Source organism: Bolinopsis microptera, chromosome 1, assembly GCF_026151205.1.
Source record: "Bolinopsis microptera isolate Bmic1 chromosome 1, MBARI_Bmic_1.0, whole genome shotgun sequence".
NCBI lineage: Eukaryota > Metazoa > Ctenophora > Tentaculata > Lobata > Bolinopsidae > Bolinopsis > Bolinopsis microptera.
In genome coordinates, this window is record NC_087072.1 from 21656610 (window position 1) to 21677096 (window position 20487).

The window sequence follows — 20487 nt, forward strand, 5'->3', positions numbered from 1 at the left end:
AAATCGCTCCCTCTTGGAACTGGTACAGACAGCTCTTTGTGCTCAACTTCACCTCCATTACCTACGAATCCTCCAAGCAATTTCGTGTCCTTATATAGCTACAGAAGAGTTTGGAATCTAAGGTGAAGAATCTTAGAGGCCCTTCTATTTAAAGACGTTATCATAATTCATAACCCCCTCGCTGGTTCTAAGCTGATCCCGCTCATAGTGATACCCGAATATATGTCACTATCCCACCCCATTATCTCTGATGACGTCGCTATTCCCCCACCCCACAGGCTGACTCCCTTATAAGGGCTAACAAGACACAACCCCCCTCTCTTCCAGTTCTGTGAACTGCTAACTCAATCTGACCAGCTGCTAGCCATTGTGCCCAATCACGGGACCTCCCCTCCCGCGAATCACACCTCGACAGCCAGCTAGACCAGCCAATCAGATCCAAGAACCGAGTCACGTGACACACACTAAAGCTATATTGTGTTAAACCGTGTTCCTTCTTTAATCAAACCTGGCCAGATTGTGTTAAGAGTTGAGCAATCTTAAAAGTCTACTGATGGAGAAAACTGAGCACCTTCTCCGTGTTTCACTCTAGTTCAGTATTTTAAGTATTGGTAAATAATAAATATGCAGTGCATTATGTAGATCATTATAGTAGTTACGCTCACAGCTACACGTAGCGTATGACTAAGTTAGCTTCCACTACATACTATTATAAAGCTATTTAACTTCAGGTATTTAACAACTTCAACTACTTAACTTCAACTCTTTAACTTCAACTGGTTTATTACAATTAAGTTAGAAAAATCAAAAAGACACTTAACTAACCCCGCTACTAATCCTCGTGTAACCGGCCCTGTAAAACTAAAACCACCGCACCGTGTCAATGTGTCACACAGTACCAGAGAGGTGGATGTCAGTACTGCACAAGTGCGGAGGGCTGTACTAGTAACTAGTAGGTACGAGCTGTACTAGTGATGGGTTGAGTAATACTAAATGGTACAGACTGCTGTTATTTCCTCCATCGTTAGGCTAATTACCCGCTGCTCCAGGGATCAAGCCCCGCTCTAGATGACATACCTGGATCTATTACCTACCCTCGGGGGAGTATCGTTCTCTCCACTCTACTAACCGTGAACATGTAAAAAGCTACTCATTCTCAATGTGAAATTGAAGTAGTTGCAATGAAGAGTGGAGGTGAAGTGATGGATATTTCGTGTTAAACCTTGCAAAGTTTGAACTGTGCGAATTGCAACTATTGTAACTATTGTAGTTTGTAACAAAATTGTAACCGACAAAGCAGTTTCAAGTTTTGATTAAAACGTTAGCTGCAATAATTCTGCATGATTGAAGCTTAGATTTTAATGACAAATAGAAACCACCTTGTCGGTTTTATGCAGTGCTGACAGCGCAGCCCTCACAACCGAAGGTCCTCCTGGCTGTTTAAATGCCTCAGTTATTACAATAGATACCCAATTTCTATTGGAGCACTAACTATAGTCTTCAAAACATGTAGAAACTTGCGATGAGCGTGTAAAAGCCTAGACATATTATGTAAACTATGAAATAGGTCCATCACTAATTCCAAGTTTCTTGTAATCTTAACTCCGTTTATGCCTGACTTACACCGCTCATATCCAAGTATCCCAATGCCTCAGTTATTGCAATCTCTACACCTCATTTTCACTGGGACATTAAAATTGTTGGATTTGCGATGATTTACTGAAAATTAAATCTGATTCACACTAATATTATACTCGGCTGATCGAATCTGGACTCTTCACTAATTTACAGATAGACTTTGGATTTTAGGGTTCAATGTAATTGATCTGGGGATTTTATAAGTCAAAAACAAGCGTTGCCCTTTCAGCCACTACTTTCATTACATTATTCTATAATTACTATTTTAGTTGATTCATCTAAGTGAAAATGTGAATGATTTATAACATCACTATGTGTTAATTGACTGTAAATTATAACGTTTGTTTATTTAATTCAAGTGTATTAAGTACTTTCCCGGTACGTGCTACATTTAATCGAATTTAAGATGTTTTAGTTGTGGCGGGTCGGAATTTGACAGCACAACATAATAATAATATATAATATACACATGTACAATGTAGCAGCAGGAGAGCTGCTCGACTTATCCAATCAATGTGTTGATAACCGTATGCCTTTCTCGGATTGCCGCCCAACCAAATTTTCTCAACACCTTTTAAACGGAGAGTTAAAAATTGTTTGTCTGCGAAAGTGAGAATGCCGGTCAGTGGAATTGGTCTCACTGGAGTGAACCTTCCCTGCCACTTCTAATTTGTTGCTGCATTTCACATTTCAACACATGGGTCACAACATACTGTACCAGAACCCTCTTTCAAATTAAAGGGTGTCGTTTAATGTAAGGGCTTTGCTCTCCAAAAACGTTTTTGCGACTGGGTTGTGCAAGTTTGCCCTTGTATCATTGGATGCTGAATTGCTTGCAGAATTGCCCAATTAACCTCGTGCAGCAGACCTATCTGAACTATCTCCTGATTGCATTCTACAAAATGGGATAAAACGGTATCATTTATCAAGTATAGAGGATCTTAGGTGATATCGCATCTAAAGGTATAATGAACGTCCAACCACTCCAGCTTCTGAACACCTTACCACCACGGAGAACTAGTAAACCTTACCTAGTAAACTAATATACGAGTACTGGAAATACTATATATTTAAACGAAAATAAAATAAAGGTTCTTTAACGTGTCCGCTTTGACAAAACAAGCCACATATTAGAGAGCGAATATTAGAGAGCGAATGGCACGCTGTCTCGAGACTGGGACGAGAATTTGAATATTTTACTGGTTGAATATAGAGAACAGACCAAAAGGGCCATTTCTTCTTTCTGTCCGCCCTACGCAATCCCTGCATCGAATAATGTGTTGTATTCTGTGGAAATTAACTATGAATTATGGTGCCAATCTCTAATATCGTCCAGTACTAATAACTGATATTTGTTAGGCAACTTTAGGAAGGTGTCACACACAATTATACAATTATACATATGATATTGGAATATATTGGAGTATTGGAGTATTGGAGTAAGTAACCTATCTAGAAAGTGCCATCTCAAGGTCCTCAAACCCCTCCTAACCTGTCCTAACCTAGTAAAATAGGTTTTTAACCGGAGACTAAATATATTATGCGGTGATGTACACTGGTAATGGGTGTTATCAGAGGATACGTACATAGTAGATACTGCATTCATTCACGCAGGCCAATTATTTTCTTGAATTGTTTTTAACTGGTGTTAAAAGGAAGGGCTCGAGAAGTTATGAAATTCTTTACAGTCGGCCACAAACTCTGGAAAATAAATTTTAGAGTCAACCCAAGTCAAGAAATCAAGCCACAGGAAACTTTAACAGTTAAAGTTCCCTGTGGCCTGAATTCAGTAACTGTTCATTACAGCTTGTGCTGCTCGCAGTGCATGTCTCAATATAAGGAACATACGGGAATTCTCTACAGCATTCTCCCTTTATTTTATTCCGCGACCGCTATTGAGAAATCTCAACATAATTGAGCTACTGGTGAGGAGGGGCTGACGTGAGTTCGTTCGACACGTGGCGGGGATTGACTTGTTGCACTGACCAATAAAATTCCTAAATTTGTAAAGATATTTACTTCTCTACCAGACAGCAGCTATAATCCTGAGGTAGTTGAGCTGACTCTGTATTCTAATATTCCTCCTCGAGAGACTAGTTATTTAACAGTAGTCAAGTAGAGAAAGTTGACGGCACTTTTGATTGAAGCCTGGAATCAAATCCTCTATTGTAGGCACATTCAATAAGTTGCGTAATATTAATATTGTTTCTAAAATGTGCACAACTTTAAAACAGATCCCCTGGTTAGAATAAGGTTAGAATTAGGTTAGAATTGAATGGCCCTGTGGGGGGATTACCTGATCATATCACTGTCCAAACAAAGGAGTACACCTAATTGTGTGGTTTTTATAGCCCTGATTTAAGTTGACAGACCAGAAACCACACCCAATGTCATGTGATATAGTGTTATAAAATCCGACCAGTGATTGGCTGAAAGCCTTTAAGTCTGGCACGTGGTCGGTGATCTGATCAGTGATTGGTTAACAGCAGCAGCACAGGTGCCAGTCTGTCCAATAAATCATAGACGCCCGGTGAACCATCTGTCGAGTAACACGGAGCCTTGTGAAAACACAGGAGAATTTACTGTATTATGTGGTAACATATTGTGTTGGAAGCACCGCTCAGGTCTAGAGGATAAATTGTATTAAAAATCACGTGAGTTTACCCGTAGTTTTAGCGAGGTTTCATTGAGTAGACCCTCTCACATGGCTGGTACACTCGTTCCTGATTGGTGGAAACGGCTCGTAAATCACATTACAGGGGGAAACATTACTTCCTCACACTGATTGTTTAATGCTATATCACATGCGGACCTGATCGGGCTTTTTAATTGGCTAAAATGACAAGGTACTGGGTACACGGCTGGAGTTTTTACTGGGCACTTATCGGGTCAGGGCTGAAACTTCCTAGGAAATAGAGTCCGGCTACCTATTAACTGGCGACAAAAAATGTGGCGAAAAGTCCACATATTTATTGAGTTATAAGGTGGATATATATATTTTGTTAATATGCCACAGCCCGGGTCAGAACAAAAGGTTTGCCGATGGCTGGCCGGGGTGTGATAATTAGATAGTGAGACTCTGAAGGATAGGCTTGTAGAGAAGGGAGGAGGAGGAGGGTCTCTGATCGCTCTTTATAAGCCATTGTGTTTGTGACAGTTACAGACTGTAGTCTTGGGTTATTATAATGGGACGTTACTGATCAACTGCAATTAGGGGGACCTAATAAAGGAGAGGTCAGCTTTAACTGGGATTAAAGTTGGACCTTCACACCCAGGTTTATAACAAAGTGGATAGTAATAATATGCCAAATATATATATACCAAGCTATTTATAATTATAGAATATAGATGGCTTGCTGCTGTTAGAGTGCCAAAAGTCAAAATATTTCAAGAACTTTAATGATTTCTGCGGCTGGCACTTGTTTGGCGAGATAACTGTGTATAAACTTCCCTCTGTCTTCAAATAGCTTGTCGAGTGAACATCATACCTGGCACATGTTTGTCTGATAAATTTTCGGAAACTTCCTCCCTCTTCAAATTACTTGCGGAGTGAATGTCAACCCAGTAATGGGTAAAGGACGCCAAACCGTCAGAAAATGCTTGCTTTGACAACTTTAGAGGCTACAATTTTAACCACGGTAAAGTTCTTTTTTGTGGTTAACATGAGGAATTCTAAAATAGGGTAAAATTATAGCACGTAGAATATTTCCGTCAAAATATACAAATATATATTATTATGCTCCTCTTATAATATGCAATACCACAAGTATGTATCGTCAAAAAATGAAATCTGGGCTACTATCAGTGTACAGTCTGCGAATGTTTCTCATTGTGGGGATTCCTAGAGTAGTACTTTAACTATGTAAAGGTATTATATAAGCTCTAGAACTTACTAATAATCCAGTATATAATATACTTACTTTATGTACATATTATAAATATTATAAATGCCAAGACATTGAGAATTAGAACTTAAATTTCACACCTCGCCCTGCTATCTATTATAGTTCTCTAAATGAAAAAGTTGTAAGCTCGCTTTATTAGACTTATCAGGGTTATCAAAGACAACATCTAAGTGCGGCATCTTTTGGGTATGTAGCGGGTTTCCACACCCACCGCTGCACTCATTGCATTTAAATGGTTTATTATCATTCTCAATTTTCTCATTGTTCACAAATCAAATCATCAGTCATAATAACCACATACAGAATTATATCCTCAGTAATCTGTATCATGAGAGAGAATTGTGCACAACACACGTACATAGCAAGGCTTTGAAAGTTAAATCTGAAATTGAACACACGGGCTTTTGACTGATGATCTGCAGAGGGATACAAGTGCAACGTACCCGACCCTTCCCAACTGACAGACTGTTACTGACAGTTTACTGATAGAGGTGGAGAGAAAAAGGAAGAGGGAGGAGAGTTGGGAGTGGGGTCTTGATAATATCAACACCATATTATGGGCTTGTCTATCTATAGGTTCTATGGAAACAATAAGATGGTAGTCAATAGTCAAGACAGATTCCTTTCACGTATCAGAGGTCACATGACATTAACTGCACATTTTCATTGAACGATTCTAATGAAACTCTTTCTATAGCATGGTTTAGATCTACTAAAATCGTTCAATTTGAATTATTCAGAACTGAGGAACTGTTTTGGGTTATCAACACCATATTAAGGTCTTGTCTATCAATATATTCGATAAAAGCAATAAGATTATAGCCGAGACAGATCCTTTCACGTATCAGAGGTCACGTGACATTAGCTGCACATTTTCATTGAACGATTCTAGTAAAACTATTTCCATCGAATAGTTTAGATCTAGAAATATATTTTAATTTGAATTATTCAGAGCTTAATACTTTCAACACTACTATATAACAAATAATTTGAGCCTGAAGATGGCGTTGACGCCGAAAATTTGCCTACATTCCTAACTTTCTGTTTCATTTGTCCTTGTCTATTCCAACCGGATATTATCCAACTATAAGTATTTCAATTATGAGACTAATAAACAGCGAACTACTCCATCATTTAATATTCAGAGCTGAGCAACTATAATTATGGACTCTTTTTATTTGAATAATTCAGATCTAAGCGAATTTATTTATTAAAGGATTCAGATCTTGGCAACTCTTTTTACTGAATGATTCAATGCGGGACGATATAATATGTTTTATATTAATTTTGTCAGCAATAATATAAAAGTGTAACCAAGTCAATTGGTATTAACTGAGCTTTTACATTGGCTAATACAGAGCTAAGAAACCATGACCACTTTTCGTGAAATGAATCAGATCTGAACTATCATATCTATTCTCTCTTCTGTCCTCACACAGAGAAGGCCAGGTGGTGTAATCTATTGATCTAAGCAGATTTAATCACTGTAATTAATAGTGAGTGAAGTACACCATCCCCCGGGTCCCATTGTTCATAACCCCCTGGCCCGGTACTCAGTTTGTTCCAAACCTGGGTAACACTGTCAGTTTGTTCTAAACGTTCCTACTCCAGATGTTACTACCGTAATTTCTGCACAATAGCCTCAGCCTTGAGTCTCGAAAATTAATGAAGTTTTGGTACAATTGGTGGAGAGTGAGCCAAACAAAGCGGTAGGCCCGATGGAGGTAGGTTAAGAAAGTAGGCTTATACACAATGCTGTGTATAGTGTAGAATGTAGTTGTTAGTTTGTAGAGGGAAGATGAGAGATTGGACACAGCGATGAGAAATGTAGTGTAATGGTGAAGATATAATAATCCAGATCAAGATATATGTTTCAATCTCTTATTTCGAACACTCATGAGAGAGATATAAATCTTTTCATGGTGAATTTGAGGCTGTTTATTTTAAGTTTATATGATCTCAAATATCCAGTTCAACTATACTTTTTTACAAAACTACTCCTTGCTATTCTTGTAGCCTAAATTTAGAGATGGCAGCAAATTAAGTTAGAGAGGAGTTTTAAACTACACTTGGACTAAAGTGGAATGCAGGGCTAAAGTGGAACATTGAAGTATAGATTGTTTAGTGGGTATTGTGGAGACTGGAGAATAAGATGGTGGAGAGTTGGCCACACAAGTTCAGTAAAAAATCCGGCTCATTACATCTTGTGTTCTGGTAGATTTGCTGTAATGTAAACCCAGCTGCTCTCATTTAAACGACAAATCAGTGAATTCCCGTCTGTCAACGGGACCACAGGCTAAAGACAGAGCTTTTAGCTCCCCTTTAAAACTGCTGTGATAGGTTCACCAGAGGTTCTCACTTTTCATCAGGTCCAAGATCGCAGTCAAAACAAGGCATCACTCAGTCATCACTCAGTCATGAGATACGGTGGGGGAGTGGAGATCCTACTGGCAGTCAAAGTACACCAGATAAATCGACCACACGCTCATACACGTGATATTTTACAGCACTTGCAGTTAAAACTACAATATCCGATGACAATACCTCGAGTTGATGAACTACGCCCAACGGATAGTTGTAGAGAAAAATGCGGATTTTTGCAATGTATCAAATTATTTGGCAACTGCTACTTAATGCCTTTGAATGCATCTGAACTTTTGGAGGAAGGAGCTTTGAGCCGTAAAATGCCGGTTTTGCCGTGTCAAATATTGCAGAAAATACGCGGTACATTAAAGTAGTATATATCATTCAGTATATTGTCCTGTCAGAGGTACAATTACCGGACATGAGCGAGGTGGGAGGTAATATGTTAACAATGAGAGCTGATGAAAGGTGAAGCAAAGTGGGCTGGAAACAATGTTATCATGTGTTAACGAGTGCGAGCATGTCTGTTTAAACCGCACTGGCAAATACACCTGTTAAAAACCCGCCGGGGATTCCTCACGTGTGCATTTTTTCTGTAAAATATATCATGTCTTATAGGGCAATATGGTGAGAAGGGTTTTAAAATGCGACCAGTTTGTAGTGATTATAGTAATGTTCTACACTTCCAATGGACAGAGTGCAGAAAGGAAGACAGAGAGAGAGAGAGAGAGAGAGAGAGAGAGAGAGAGAGAGAGAGAGAGAGAGAGAGAGAGAGAGAGAGAGAGAGAGAGAGAGAGAGAGAGAGAGAGAGAGAGAGAGAGAGAGAGAGAGAGAGAGAGAGAGAGAGAGAGAGAGAGAGAGAGAGAGAGAGAGAGAGAGAGAGAGAGAGAGAGAGAGAGAGAGAGAGAGAGAGAGAGAGAGAGAGAGAGAGAGAGAGAGAGAGAGAGAGAGAGAGAGAGAGAGAGAGAGAGAGAGAGAGACAGAGAGAGAGAGAGAGAGAGAGAGAGAGAGAGAGAGAGAGAGAGAGAGAGAGAGAGAGAGAGGAGAGAGAGAGAGAGAGAGAGAGAGAGAGAGAGAGAGAGAGAGAGAGAGAGAGAGAGAGAGAGAGAGAGAGAGGGTGAGGGAGAGACCCACATGGCTAAATGGTTGCAGTAAAGTTTTAACAGCGCCCTGCCAAAGTTGACAAGTTATGGACCTAGTTAGCATAAATTGGGGTGCAGACATCTACGCCACTACATTTCTATATTTATGGGGTAAATTTCTATTGATCTGATATATTTCTACGTTAATTTAGCCGGCTGCTGGCCACCAAATAATCAAAACAATGATGGTGGTGTACGATTAGTGTAGAGCAGTTCTAAATATCAGTTCTGAATATAAGGTGGAAGTGAATATAGTGGAACCAAAACAGCATTGCACTCTAAACATTACATAAAAGCCACTTACCAGTGCCCCTTGATGAACTTCGTAAACACAACTTCAGGCTGCGATAGCTTGTGTCCTGAAAAATGTATATAATTATAACTTTAATAAATTTTATAAAATTAACAATCTACCAATCACCCGGTTGTTTTTTTTGCCATTATTTATCAGTCCTGTTGGAACAGTAAATAATTTAAAGTACTATATAACTTACTCAGTACCTGCCTATAAAATTAATAAGTATTCAGTCTCTTTCTGTCTCTCTTAAATACTTACTCTCCAATTTTAATTAGTTCATATCGACAAATTTTAAATTTCTAGAGGCGCGGTCATTTATCAAAAACTGGATACTTTGTTGCCACTCCTACTTTTCCACTTATCAATTATGACAAATTCAGATTTAAAAACTAAATCATTTAAACCAATATATCGCTCTCTCTCATTCTATCTTGCACAAAGAACCAAGCTACGAACTTTAAATACAGTTCAATAAGGTGGGAATTGTTTAGAAACAATGTGGGAATTGTTTAGAAACAATGTGGAAGTGAAGTGCCAGTGGATAGTGGGTACGTGGAGTAATCTTACAACATGTATCTAATACGCTTCCTTTTCTAACTGCGACTCCTCGGGAAGAAGAGCTTGTTTAACGTCGGGTTTCCTGTCTGCATTTCTAGCAATATTTCCTAGGTGACATAACTTTCTCTATCCAGCAGTAACAATATTTCCAAATATCTCCCGAGAAGAGACTTGTATATCGGTTCTATATAACTACCTAAAAAAAATGTGTAGCGTTGTTTTTTCAGCTGTTCACGCCATCACTAGTCCACGAACCAAGTCGCAGAAGCCTCAAATTTTATCCTAGGAATTTGACGAAATGGCCAGCCGGTATCGTGCATCATTTACAAAAATAGTAGACAGCAAAAGTGTATTTAACGTATGTTTTAAGTTATATCGTGGTTGGAGAGATATATCTGTCAATTTAATTAATCTGCGCTCGGTTTATCCTAGATATTTGCTTATAGAATATATTTTACGGACCAATCATCAATATTTACGTTTCACCAAAAATTGATCTCTTAAGTTTTACCAAATATGTATTGGTATGTACATTTCATTGAACCGATACCGTAAAAAGAGCCGATCACTAGGAGATCTTTCTCCGTCATTCCTTTGAGTATCTTGGCATGATTTAACGACCTACAAAACCTGCCATATATTACATTGTTTTAAAATTAGCAGCTTAAATACATCTTGATAAACGTAAATACATCTACGATTTCCTTATTCAAATCGCATTTGACGACTAGAGAATTTTGATGGCAAGATATCAGAAATGTTGTTTCAGCTTCAAGGCCAGTAAATGCATATATTTATGAAGGAGTAAGTAGAGACAATAAATCGCGGCCGTGCGTTCCAAGCACATGACACCCGTAATGTGGCTCCCGTATAAGGTGACTCAGACAAGGCAAATCACAACGCATCAATAACATCATGGATTTGCGTGTAAAACGGTGTAAATGGGTGTTTGGCCCATTCAGAGTGTTCAATGTGGTCCCCGTTTTATTTTATTACTGCCGGTACTGTTTGATATTATTCTACATTAACCAGCATAAAGAGCCAAGAGCCATATCAAATACAATTATATACTTCGTAGCAGATAGCTGTTAGCTACCAAGCCACGTACCATAGTATCTCGCTATAATTGCTCTACCTTAACTGTGAAGGCGGATTTCTATCCCTATTATTTCGGAAGGTCTGCATAAAATTATAGATTTATCAGAATTTCAGAAGATTTAATCATCTCTGTATTTTATCGATGAAGTTTGATTACAGCTCTCTTGAATATTATATGATTCTATTAATCTATCGATGTTTCGGGAATTTCTTATAAATTTACATAAGTTTCCGTCCGCATTCTTTACATAGTCCTGCAGGTTATCTTGTTAAATTTAAACATATCTTGCACTTGACGCAAATTCTTTCCATTTACTTTATTCAAAATTCAGTCTTACAGACACATTACAATTCAATTCTGTAAGGACAAATTAGATTATTTTGACAGCCTCTAATCTGCCTAACATTTTAATTAAATATATTTGAATTGTAATGTGGCAATTGCTAAACCGTGTCTGAGTTTGTTAGATTACCTCCAAAGTCACGGATATGATAGTGCTCATTTAAATTGTAAACCTTCGCCTATTAATAGTTTAATAAAGTAGCATAACGTTACCATTTTCCTGGCTTCTGAATACCTCGCCTAACTAAACTCACAACACTAAACCTCACGGAGCCTGACATGTTCCAACTGTAGACTGACAATTTGTTACTAACAGACTAAATTAAATAGTTTCCATTTGGAGAGAGGGACTATAAACCCCCCTGATTAAGCCTCAAACACCTCAACCGACTGAAGTGTTTTATTAGAAGGTTGCAGTAAATACCACACCCGTAGTTCTAGTAAGAAGGTAGCAATAAAACTTGGGGCTGCAAGGTGTGGTCCTCGTGACCTGAACACACACTAAAAATAGGCATCCAGGTCACGTGATATGGTATCCAGGTAATTGAAAGTGGAGGAATGTGAGCATCCTGGTAGTGAGTGTGAGAATGTACACGTGTGTATCGTGTACAGTCCCCATCGTCCCAACATAAACAGTGCTCAACGTGTAAAAACAATACCTAGTTACTGTAGCACGTGACACCCTAATAAGGTCACTATTTTAAATTAATAATTGTTTACTTAAGAGTGTCTTATATATCACCACTGAATTGTCGTACGTGGCCGAGTGTGCCAGTAAGACCGGTACAAGCAGCCAGTTTCAACTGGTTCCCAGGTCTCGTGTTCGGGCCGGACTCTCCTGTGATTTGATTGGCTAACACGGACCTAGTGGTACGGGGAAGAGATAGTTTTTGCACTTATAGTGATTTCTCACAGCATGATATATATTTATTATGTGTGTGTACACAGAAAAAGGTACCAGCCGCGATAGCTAGGAAACGGGCCGATAGTAGGTAGTGGTGTGCTGAGAGAGAGAGGGGGAGAGAGAGAGAGAGAGCATTCTCCAAGTGAGAGTGCCTAAAACCGTGTCAACACTATGAGTAGAGGTATTGCTTTATAGGGGCGTCACGTGCTATTAAAACTCAGAACGGCACCGCTCAGCATTGCTCTACATTAGGCTAACATGCGACCCTTTTAAACCAAGATAGTTTATTAATATTAGATAGATCCATACCCGCATGGTGATGAAGCAACTTTAAAACCTACTTCCCGATTCCAGCATAAACTTCTCCGGAATTCCTATGTGAATCACTGCTGAATTCTTACATATGCTACTGCTTAATAACCATATCTTGCCCGTATATTTCGACAGAAACTGCTCTTAGATTTCAACAGAATCAACTCGTTAATTTCGAATAAACTAGAAACGGCAAAAGATAACGTTCTGTAATTAGCTCACACCTTGATTGAGTAACTTGACAGCAACCTCCAGAATGGTTCTGCAGTGACCCAAACCATGTCTAATATCTGTATCCAGTGCAGAGTGCTGGGCCATGGAGTGTAGGGAGTTATTTCTGATGTCAACAGCCGGGAACCGGAGGTGGAATTCTTTCCTGGAAGAGTGATCTGTATTGAGTGAAATTCTTTCAAGGACAATTGGATCAGTTTGCAGTGACAACTGCCATTACTAACACGTGACGAAGTGATGAGCTGTTCAGCTGTTAGAGCACCGCTAGTGTTCTCCGAGAAAGGTGTAAAAATGGAAAAAAACAGGTCTGTACCAGAAATAAGTAGATTAGACCGCCCGACAAGGCCAGAAAAGGGAAAAGTTTGAGGAAGTAGTCTAAGCAGAAAGTGCTAAAGAGAAAGTGTTACAATGCACTAGGTGTACGTTTGGTACTAGGAAAATCTGCTTGAGTCGTGTAAAGTACCTGATGTCAGTAAAAGTGTTACAGTGAGTGGAGAGGGCACAGTCCCGTCTCACAGAGTCAGGGTGGAGACATTGTCTGAGGTGAGAAGGACCATCACAGATCACTCGCACGTTCCCTCCAATTTGGGTCAGGTATTGGTTGAACTGAAGGTAAGGGTTGGGTAAAAGTGTCTTTTGTAAGCATTCGACCTCATAACATTAACAAAGCCATGCTTTGTGCTGAAGACGTGTTATTATTGTTGTTACCAGTGATCCCTGGCCATACGCTATCATTTGCAAAGAAAACGAAAGATCGCATGTGGTAAGTTTTACCTTAGTAATAGCTTCTTGGAACGTTACGCCCTTGTCAATCTCTTGTTGAGTAATGCCTATTTGCATTTGCAGGGATGGGGTAATGCTCTGTTCAGACTTGATTATCGAATCTTGACCATCCAGCAACTAAAATTAGAAAATGAAGGGTGTTAATTGTCTTAACCATGTTAACTATACCCTAGGAGAAATTAAAAGAAAATGTGAGTACGATCAAGGGTAATATGTCAAAAAGTCATTTTACTGACGACAAAAAAAGGGGAACTAACTGGTGAAACTAACAACTTACCTGTTTCTCAGTAACATTAAGTGCTTGGTATGCGATGTAAATTACTTCTTTCTCATCTGAGCCCATGTACTGTCCCTGGACTCCTGAAAAAGACCATCGTAATTAATACGCTATTTACAACATTGTTTTCGTGTTGCAAAATTTTATAATTCAAACACGTGTTACACTGGAGACTACAGTAAATAATAAATTTAGTAAAGTGCATAATTCTAAAGAAAAGTATTGTATATATAAAGGGGTGTAAATAAAATTATTATTCATCAATCTAACCTGACGTTGTGCAATGGACTGCAACAAGGAAATCATTCTCAGCCATCTCTACTGTACTGGAGTCAAAAAATATCAGTGATCAAAGACAACTATCGAACACATTGACATGTTAAAAAATATTATTTCGAATATTTTCCAATCAAGCCTTATAAGATCTCCTCAAACACTACTAATACTTCAATACAATTGCAATTTGAAAGAGGACTTTTGTCGCTAAGTGATGTAAACATCTGAATATATAGAATTCATTTAAATAGTTAAGACTTATCATCAAGCAAAAATTCAGAATAAAAGTTTAAATAGTATATATAGCATAGAATGGCCTCTTACTTCAACGCTGTAATAGTAAATTATATTTTACAGGCTGAAACGGTACAGAAATAATGTGAAGCGATTTGAATTGACCTTAAATAAGCACTCTGGTCAACTCATCCTATTTAAGGAATACTAATCACCAAATCTATTAATTCATGCACAATGACATCTCATATTTCACCTCTTGATAGTAAGTATTAAATTAATCGATATATCATTAATTCTAAATGATTGATTCACTTGTCTGATTCAATATTCATCTTGAATTTCATAAACATATTTGATATCATGTTAAGTAATTATTCAAGTTCGTTTAAGTAATTGAAGATTAAATTTAACTGATTGAACAAGACCTATAATTATTCAGTTTAGGGGTTTAAACAGTGATGATCTGAGAACTTGATAGGCTGTAAATTAAAGATCTATGTAGTTCCATCCGGCATCCTGATTTACTTTTCCTTGATATACCAGGAAATTATACTTACTGGTTGTACAAATTCTTAATATTGAAAATGTACATCAAACACCAAAAAAAGATTTTTTAAATAGTTTATGTGGCAATCTGTTTATACAAATGGTGGTAGCATCTACTATCTAAAGACCACTGACCATCTAAGACACCACTATAGCCGTTATAAATGACATCTGTGGATGGTATAATCGGCTGCAGAGATAAACAAATTTTGATGGAATGATTGAACAGTCATAAAACAAAAAGCCTCAGAGTAGTCCATGGTACCAGGAACAATATAGTATTCAGTAAATACCAGGAACCAGGAACTTAACTAAATATTATTCAGTAAATACGACCATAGAAAGGCCATAGAAGCCATTAACTAGAACACTGTCTTGACAAATAATATGATATATATCAGTTAAAAAATCTAATAGTATTAACGCTATGAAATTTGTATATAAAAATATTTAGACATTCTATGAATGGAAATAGCTGCTATTATTTATAACAAATCTAAGTAAGACATTTTTTAGGCATATTACTCCATGTAATAGGTACGATATATAGTTTTGTTTGACTGAAGCCATCTTTAAATTGAGAAAATTATTCATTGTGGACTGTAGCAAGGCTGGGATCTTTTAAAGATAAGTTTTGGATCATGGATGGAAATGGAAATCATATTATATAGAAATTTCAACATTTGAATGTGCTCCCAAGTAGCTGATCGGTTATTTTTTATCAGCACAATTACATCTTCCATGGTATTGAAGATAAGAATCTTATGGTTTATTGCCTTGAAGTCTGGAGCTCTGCATAAATTTATTAAGACTACTTTTCCTGATAATGTATATATCTATATTATATTTTAAACTTGACGAAATTTCCCCGGTAACGGGGACATAGAAGAAAAAACACCGAAAATCGACCTCAAAATGACCCTCTGGTGAAGCCAAACCCAGCTCGCAAATGGAGTTGAAACCTCGCCATTTTTAGCAGGGTTGTAGAAAAAGGATAGGAATAGGCTATAGCATTCTTAGAATTTTGATTTAGGCTTTAGATTTTTTATAATTAACGTCGGAAGTGAGGTTAAATAATCGTTATAATAATGGCGTTATTTTAGCAAAGGTTTACTGCGCTGTTGCGTAGCAACGATAAAAATGCACGTGCGCCAGCAACCACAGATTAACAACGCGCGTTGTTATGCTGTATGCTACGTCATAATTTCAAAACTAGCTCACATTTACGCTCACGCTATGACTTCTTATAACTTTGTTTGTGATTGCAATATTTTGATGCAGTAAAAAGTATCGATACTTTTTTTTTCGATACTAAATTCGCTAGAGCTACACACAATGCTGACATTACGCCGCGCACACACAATCAACAAAAATATTGTTGTTTTCTAATTACGCAAATAACTTTGCGCAGTTAAACATTTTAATTGCCTGGCAATAATTCAATTGACTGTCATTCTCGATTGAAATATCAGAATTTCACAACTAGCTCACATTTACCCTCATGACGCTATATACCTATATATATTTATAACTTTGGTTGTGATTGAAATTTTTTGATGCGGTAAAAAGTATCGTTTTGGGGCTATATGATGAAGATAAATTAAAACATAACTGATGCTTAAAATTTCCTCGAACAAAGCTTTCGACTAGCGGCGGGTTTCTAGTTATTATATATGTAAGCTCACCCAGGCTGATTCATCGGATAACCACTAATAACATGTAACTTACTGAACATGACAATGATGTAGGCGACAAATTGACAATTATTTTGCACAGTGCAAGATAATTCCCAATTTGTTGCACCATGAAACAGGTGAACCTTAAAATGGAGTCTGTTTTTCTGATAAGAAAAAATCTTGTGCAAGACATACATCTAGCTGAAAAACGACAGTGACTAATATTAATTGTAAACGGGGATTGAAAAAGGATTGTATCACTTTTGTCGATGACTAAATGGGTGCCTTGAGATTCTTTATATAAGCAGTATTAAATAAGCAGATTACATCTATACATTAAACTCAAAAGCTTCATTGGATCTTTGAAAAATCGTTGCAATAAGTATAACACATTGTTTACTTAATATCACATTTAGTTTTTTAAATTGCTTGGAGATAAACTTGCATACAAACTTTCAATTAAATAAATTACTTCAATCAATTTAGCTTAACAAAAGAGAAAACGTTAAACACATCCCAGTTCAATTTGTAACGGAGTTTTATATTAACAGGAAAAGATGTGACAGAGTCAATATATTTTAATGTTGCCATGGGGTGGCAAGTCTCCATACATTATAGTCCGATAGTTTCACTGCATGATAATATATCAACACAGATTTTTCACCACAAAACGGATTTTTACCAAGATTTGATTGTTTATGGGAATACTGCTATTATTCATCCAAATGTGCCTTTGGCCTTAGTCTTTTAAACAATGAACAAAATAAAAGTGATCGATACAATACACTTCGTAAAAATTGGATCAAACTGCTCTGTATATCATCAGAGATCTAAATTTTCTGTGACTACAAATTAAAAACGGAGTATGTTGCATGGGTGATGGGGTATATTTTCCGACCCACAACAAAAATATAAATTTAAGATTGACACACATTTTTAGAGACCAAATTTAAAATTCTATACTTTAAATAGTATAATAAAATCTATAAAAAATTCCATATTGACAGGCTTAGAAAAATAAATAATCGCAATTGATGATTGAAATCAAATTTCTTGTTTCACCACCTTCATGACCAAACAAAATATTGTATACTAAAAATTAAATGCTGAAACGTTTCGTCGCTGAAATGACTCTGTAAAATATCGAGCGCGCACACAAAGCTATACAAATATTTATTTACCCTAGGCCAAAATAAGTTTACCGACTGAGCCCAGTGGGCCATTTCAATAAGTTTATTGGTTACGGTTAGGGTCAGGTTTAAAGTAAGGGTTTGGGTTTGGGATAGGACTAGGAAATCAAAGTATCGCAACGGCCGACGTGTTATTTCATATTTGATAAAGTCAAGCTATGTGCTATAGCATATAAACTATTATTTCTATGTTAATATTTTCCCTGATCGATTATGACTTTTGTGTTATTAGGCACACACATAAATGTTGCTATATTATTTTAACTTGCACTACACACTAAAGTGTAAAGGAAATGCTGCTAACTGCTGCTAACTGCTGCTAATAGCCTGCTGCGACAGGTTGCACTTTTTTGCTGTTTGATTAGTTTGTCGCGGCCTTGTTGGTGGCGCGGGCCAGCCGGCGTTTTTGTTAGCGCATGCCCATATGTACAGTCATGTTCTTTGCTGTTTGGCACTGTAGGTTCGCACTGTGTACGCAGAGCCCTTGCGCTTGTAGTGGCGCGCGCCTGCTTCCCGGCGGTTTACTTGTGTGGGTTGTAAACCTACATATTTGCCATTGTCAATGGACTAACCCAGCGCGCCCTTTTTCGTTACCTTGGGACCCACAGGGAGAGCTGAAAACAGGTTTTCGATCAAATGCTGCCATTTGTAGTCAAACTTCGCCAACAGTTGCTCTCATCCAATGAAATCACTGCATTTTGTAAATCAGTATGCAAAATTGAATTACATATATTCTTACTGGGCCGCGCTCAGCCTGTCATTCCGCCTAATCTGTTGTTTATCAACATTAAAGCCTGGGGTCCTCAACGCTCAAGTAACATATATTCATATGCGAAGCTTGGCTTACATAATGCAGCGATTTCATTGGACGAGATCAGCAACTTTTGGCGACGTTTGACTACACATGGCAGCGTTTGATCGAAAACCTGGTTTCAGCTCCCCCTGTGGACCTCAGGCTATTATATTTATGTTTATAATTTACCTGGGGACCTCAGGCTATTATGTTCATAATTGTAGGTTTACAACCTACCAGGACGCGCGCCGAGTTGGACTCGTCGACGGTCCAATATATGGAACAGATATTTTACGAGTATCACCCGTTAAGTTCATAAATTGTAGCGCGATGCGTTGCTGTGCCGCGCCGCGCACTCAATGAGGCTTCTCAATGAGGCTTCTCTGGCTAGATCGGCGAGATGCGCTACTGTGCCGCGCCGAGCTGCCATGAATTGACATCGTCAATTAAGTTTACTGGGCCGCGCTCAGCCTGTCATTCCGCCAAATCTTTATTCGGGCTGAGTGATTTACGACCTCCATCGCCTCAGAAAAAATGGCAGTACGCTCATTGGAAGTTGATGTGCGCGTGACCAGCATTCACGTGATCATTTAGAACCAATTGGGGCCTCAGAAAAGACACGTGCACGCAAACTGCCAATTGGAGAAAAGTAACGTATTAGCTAGAGGAGCCGCGCGCTGAGTTAGATTGTAAAATTTGATTATTGGATTGTAAAATCGAGCGATATGAGTGTCATCAGTGATGTGCTGCTCACTGCACCTCGTGTTACTGTTATCACACTGCACAGTAACTTCGGTACCTCCTTCATGTTTATGTTGTTCCTGTAGTTAAGATATATTTTGATGACCTTTTCGATTGCTCGTACGACATTTTTAAAAAATCGTCCAGTTGTCTACACTTGTTTATATTTAGCTGCCCGACATTTACTTCGTTTAAAGACCCTAGCGAAAGATGTTAGCTTTACTTAATATCAAAGTAACATGGTCCTGTCATGACTACCACTCTGATGAGGGATGGTTTAGTTTGTCAATCAGTTTGCAGTTATATCTGAAGATTTTCTTTTATATACTCATGCTATGCATTTGAATTAAATTTCCGAACTAAGATCGTGTTACTTAAATCCAAATCAAGAGGTTCAGGGTTCAGAAGGAACAAAATATGTCAGATTGATGTTGACCATTATACTGTCTGTTTGTAGTTTTTATTTCTTTCGGACTGCCTGTTCGGGCCCGGCTACTTTTTGTCGTTTTCAAAGAAGGCCTGTGATCGAAAGAAATCTCTTAGATGTGATCTATAGATTAGTTCTGCCCTGCACCTTTTTCCTTTACAGTTAGTGTCAAAATTCTGAATTGGATCGTAGAAAAACGCTTTAATGGTCTGATATTCATACTGTACAATCTTTGATGATGGATTAAGATATTTAATCCTAGTTATTACTTATTTAATAGATCGCATTGTGATGGAAATCATGTGTTCTCGTACTCTATATTAGTCACTTTGTCCTTAATCCTAGATGTTGTAAAATATTTAGTTTGTTTTAACATTTTTGCAAGAATAGATTAGTCTCTCTGAATTGAAATCGGGAGTTAATCTATATAAATTAATTTTTAAAAAAAGGAAGCAACTCACGGTATCACTCTCATAAGAGACATGTTTCATCATTTACCGGAGTTGCAACCAAATATACACAATAAGGTTTGGTACTTTATCCGTACCTCCCCTTTCATAGAAATAATAGCAAAAATATACACCTATCTTTAAGAGATCAACATCTGATATAAAACATTCGATCAACCAAAATTAAAACAATTTTCCTGTTAATAATTTATCTATATAAATTATCCTTTATTGTGAAATGCTTTGAGAGCGTCATAATTTGCTGTGTCTGATCTTACATATCAGTAGTGTGGATCGAA

The 20487-nt window shown here is 37.7% G+C and overlaps 1 protein-coding gene and 1 long non-coding RNA gene across 2 annotated transcripts in view; one reads left to right on the forward strand and one right to left on the reverse strand.

The window, feature by feature from the left end:
* Positions 1-20487, forward strand: part of LOC134824578 (uncharacterized) — a 93085-nt gene that overhangs the window by 49205 nt on the left and 23393 nt on the right. The gene's annotated exons all lie outside the window — the stretch shown is intronic.
* LOC134824548 (epithelial splicing regulatory protein 2-like) overlaps positions 1-20487 on the reverse strand; it is a 49602-nt gene that overhangs the window by 23424 nt on the left and 5691 nt on the right. The window contains exons 2-7 of the mRNA XM_063836458.1: positions 14124-14178; positions 13854-13936; positions 13568-13693; positions 13257-13399; positions 12787-12938; positions 9354-9408 (exon numbers count right to left, since the gene is read on the reverse strand). Of these exons, the coding sequence (XP_063692528.1) occupies positions 9354-9408; positions 12787-12938; positions 13257-13399; positions 13568-13693; positions 13854-13936; positions 14124-14169 (605 nt within the window). The 5' untranslated portion in view covers positions 14170-14178. The remainder of the gene's footprint in view (positions 1-9353; positions 9409-12786; positions 12939-13256; positions 13400-13567; positions 13694-13853; positions 13937-14123; positions 14179-20487) is intronic.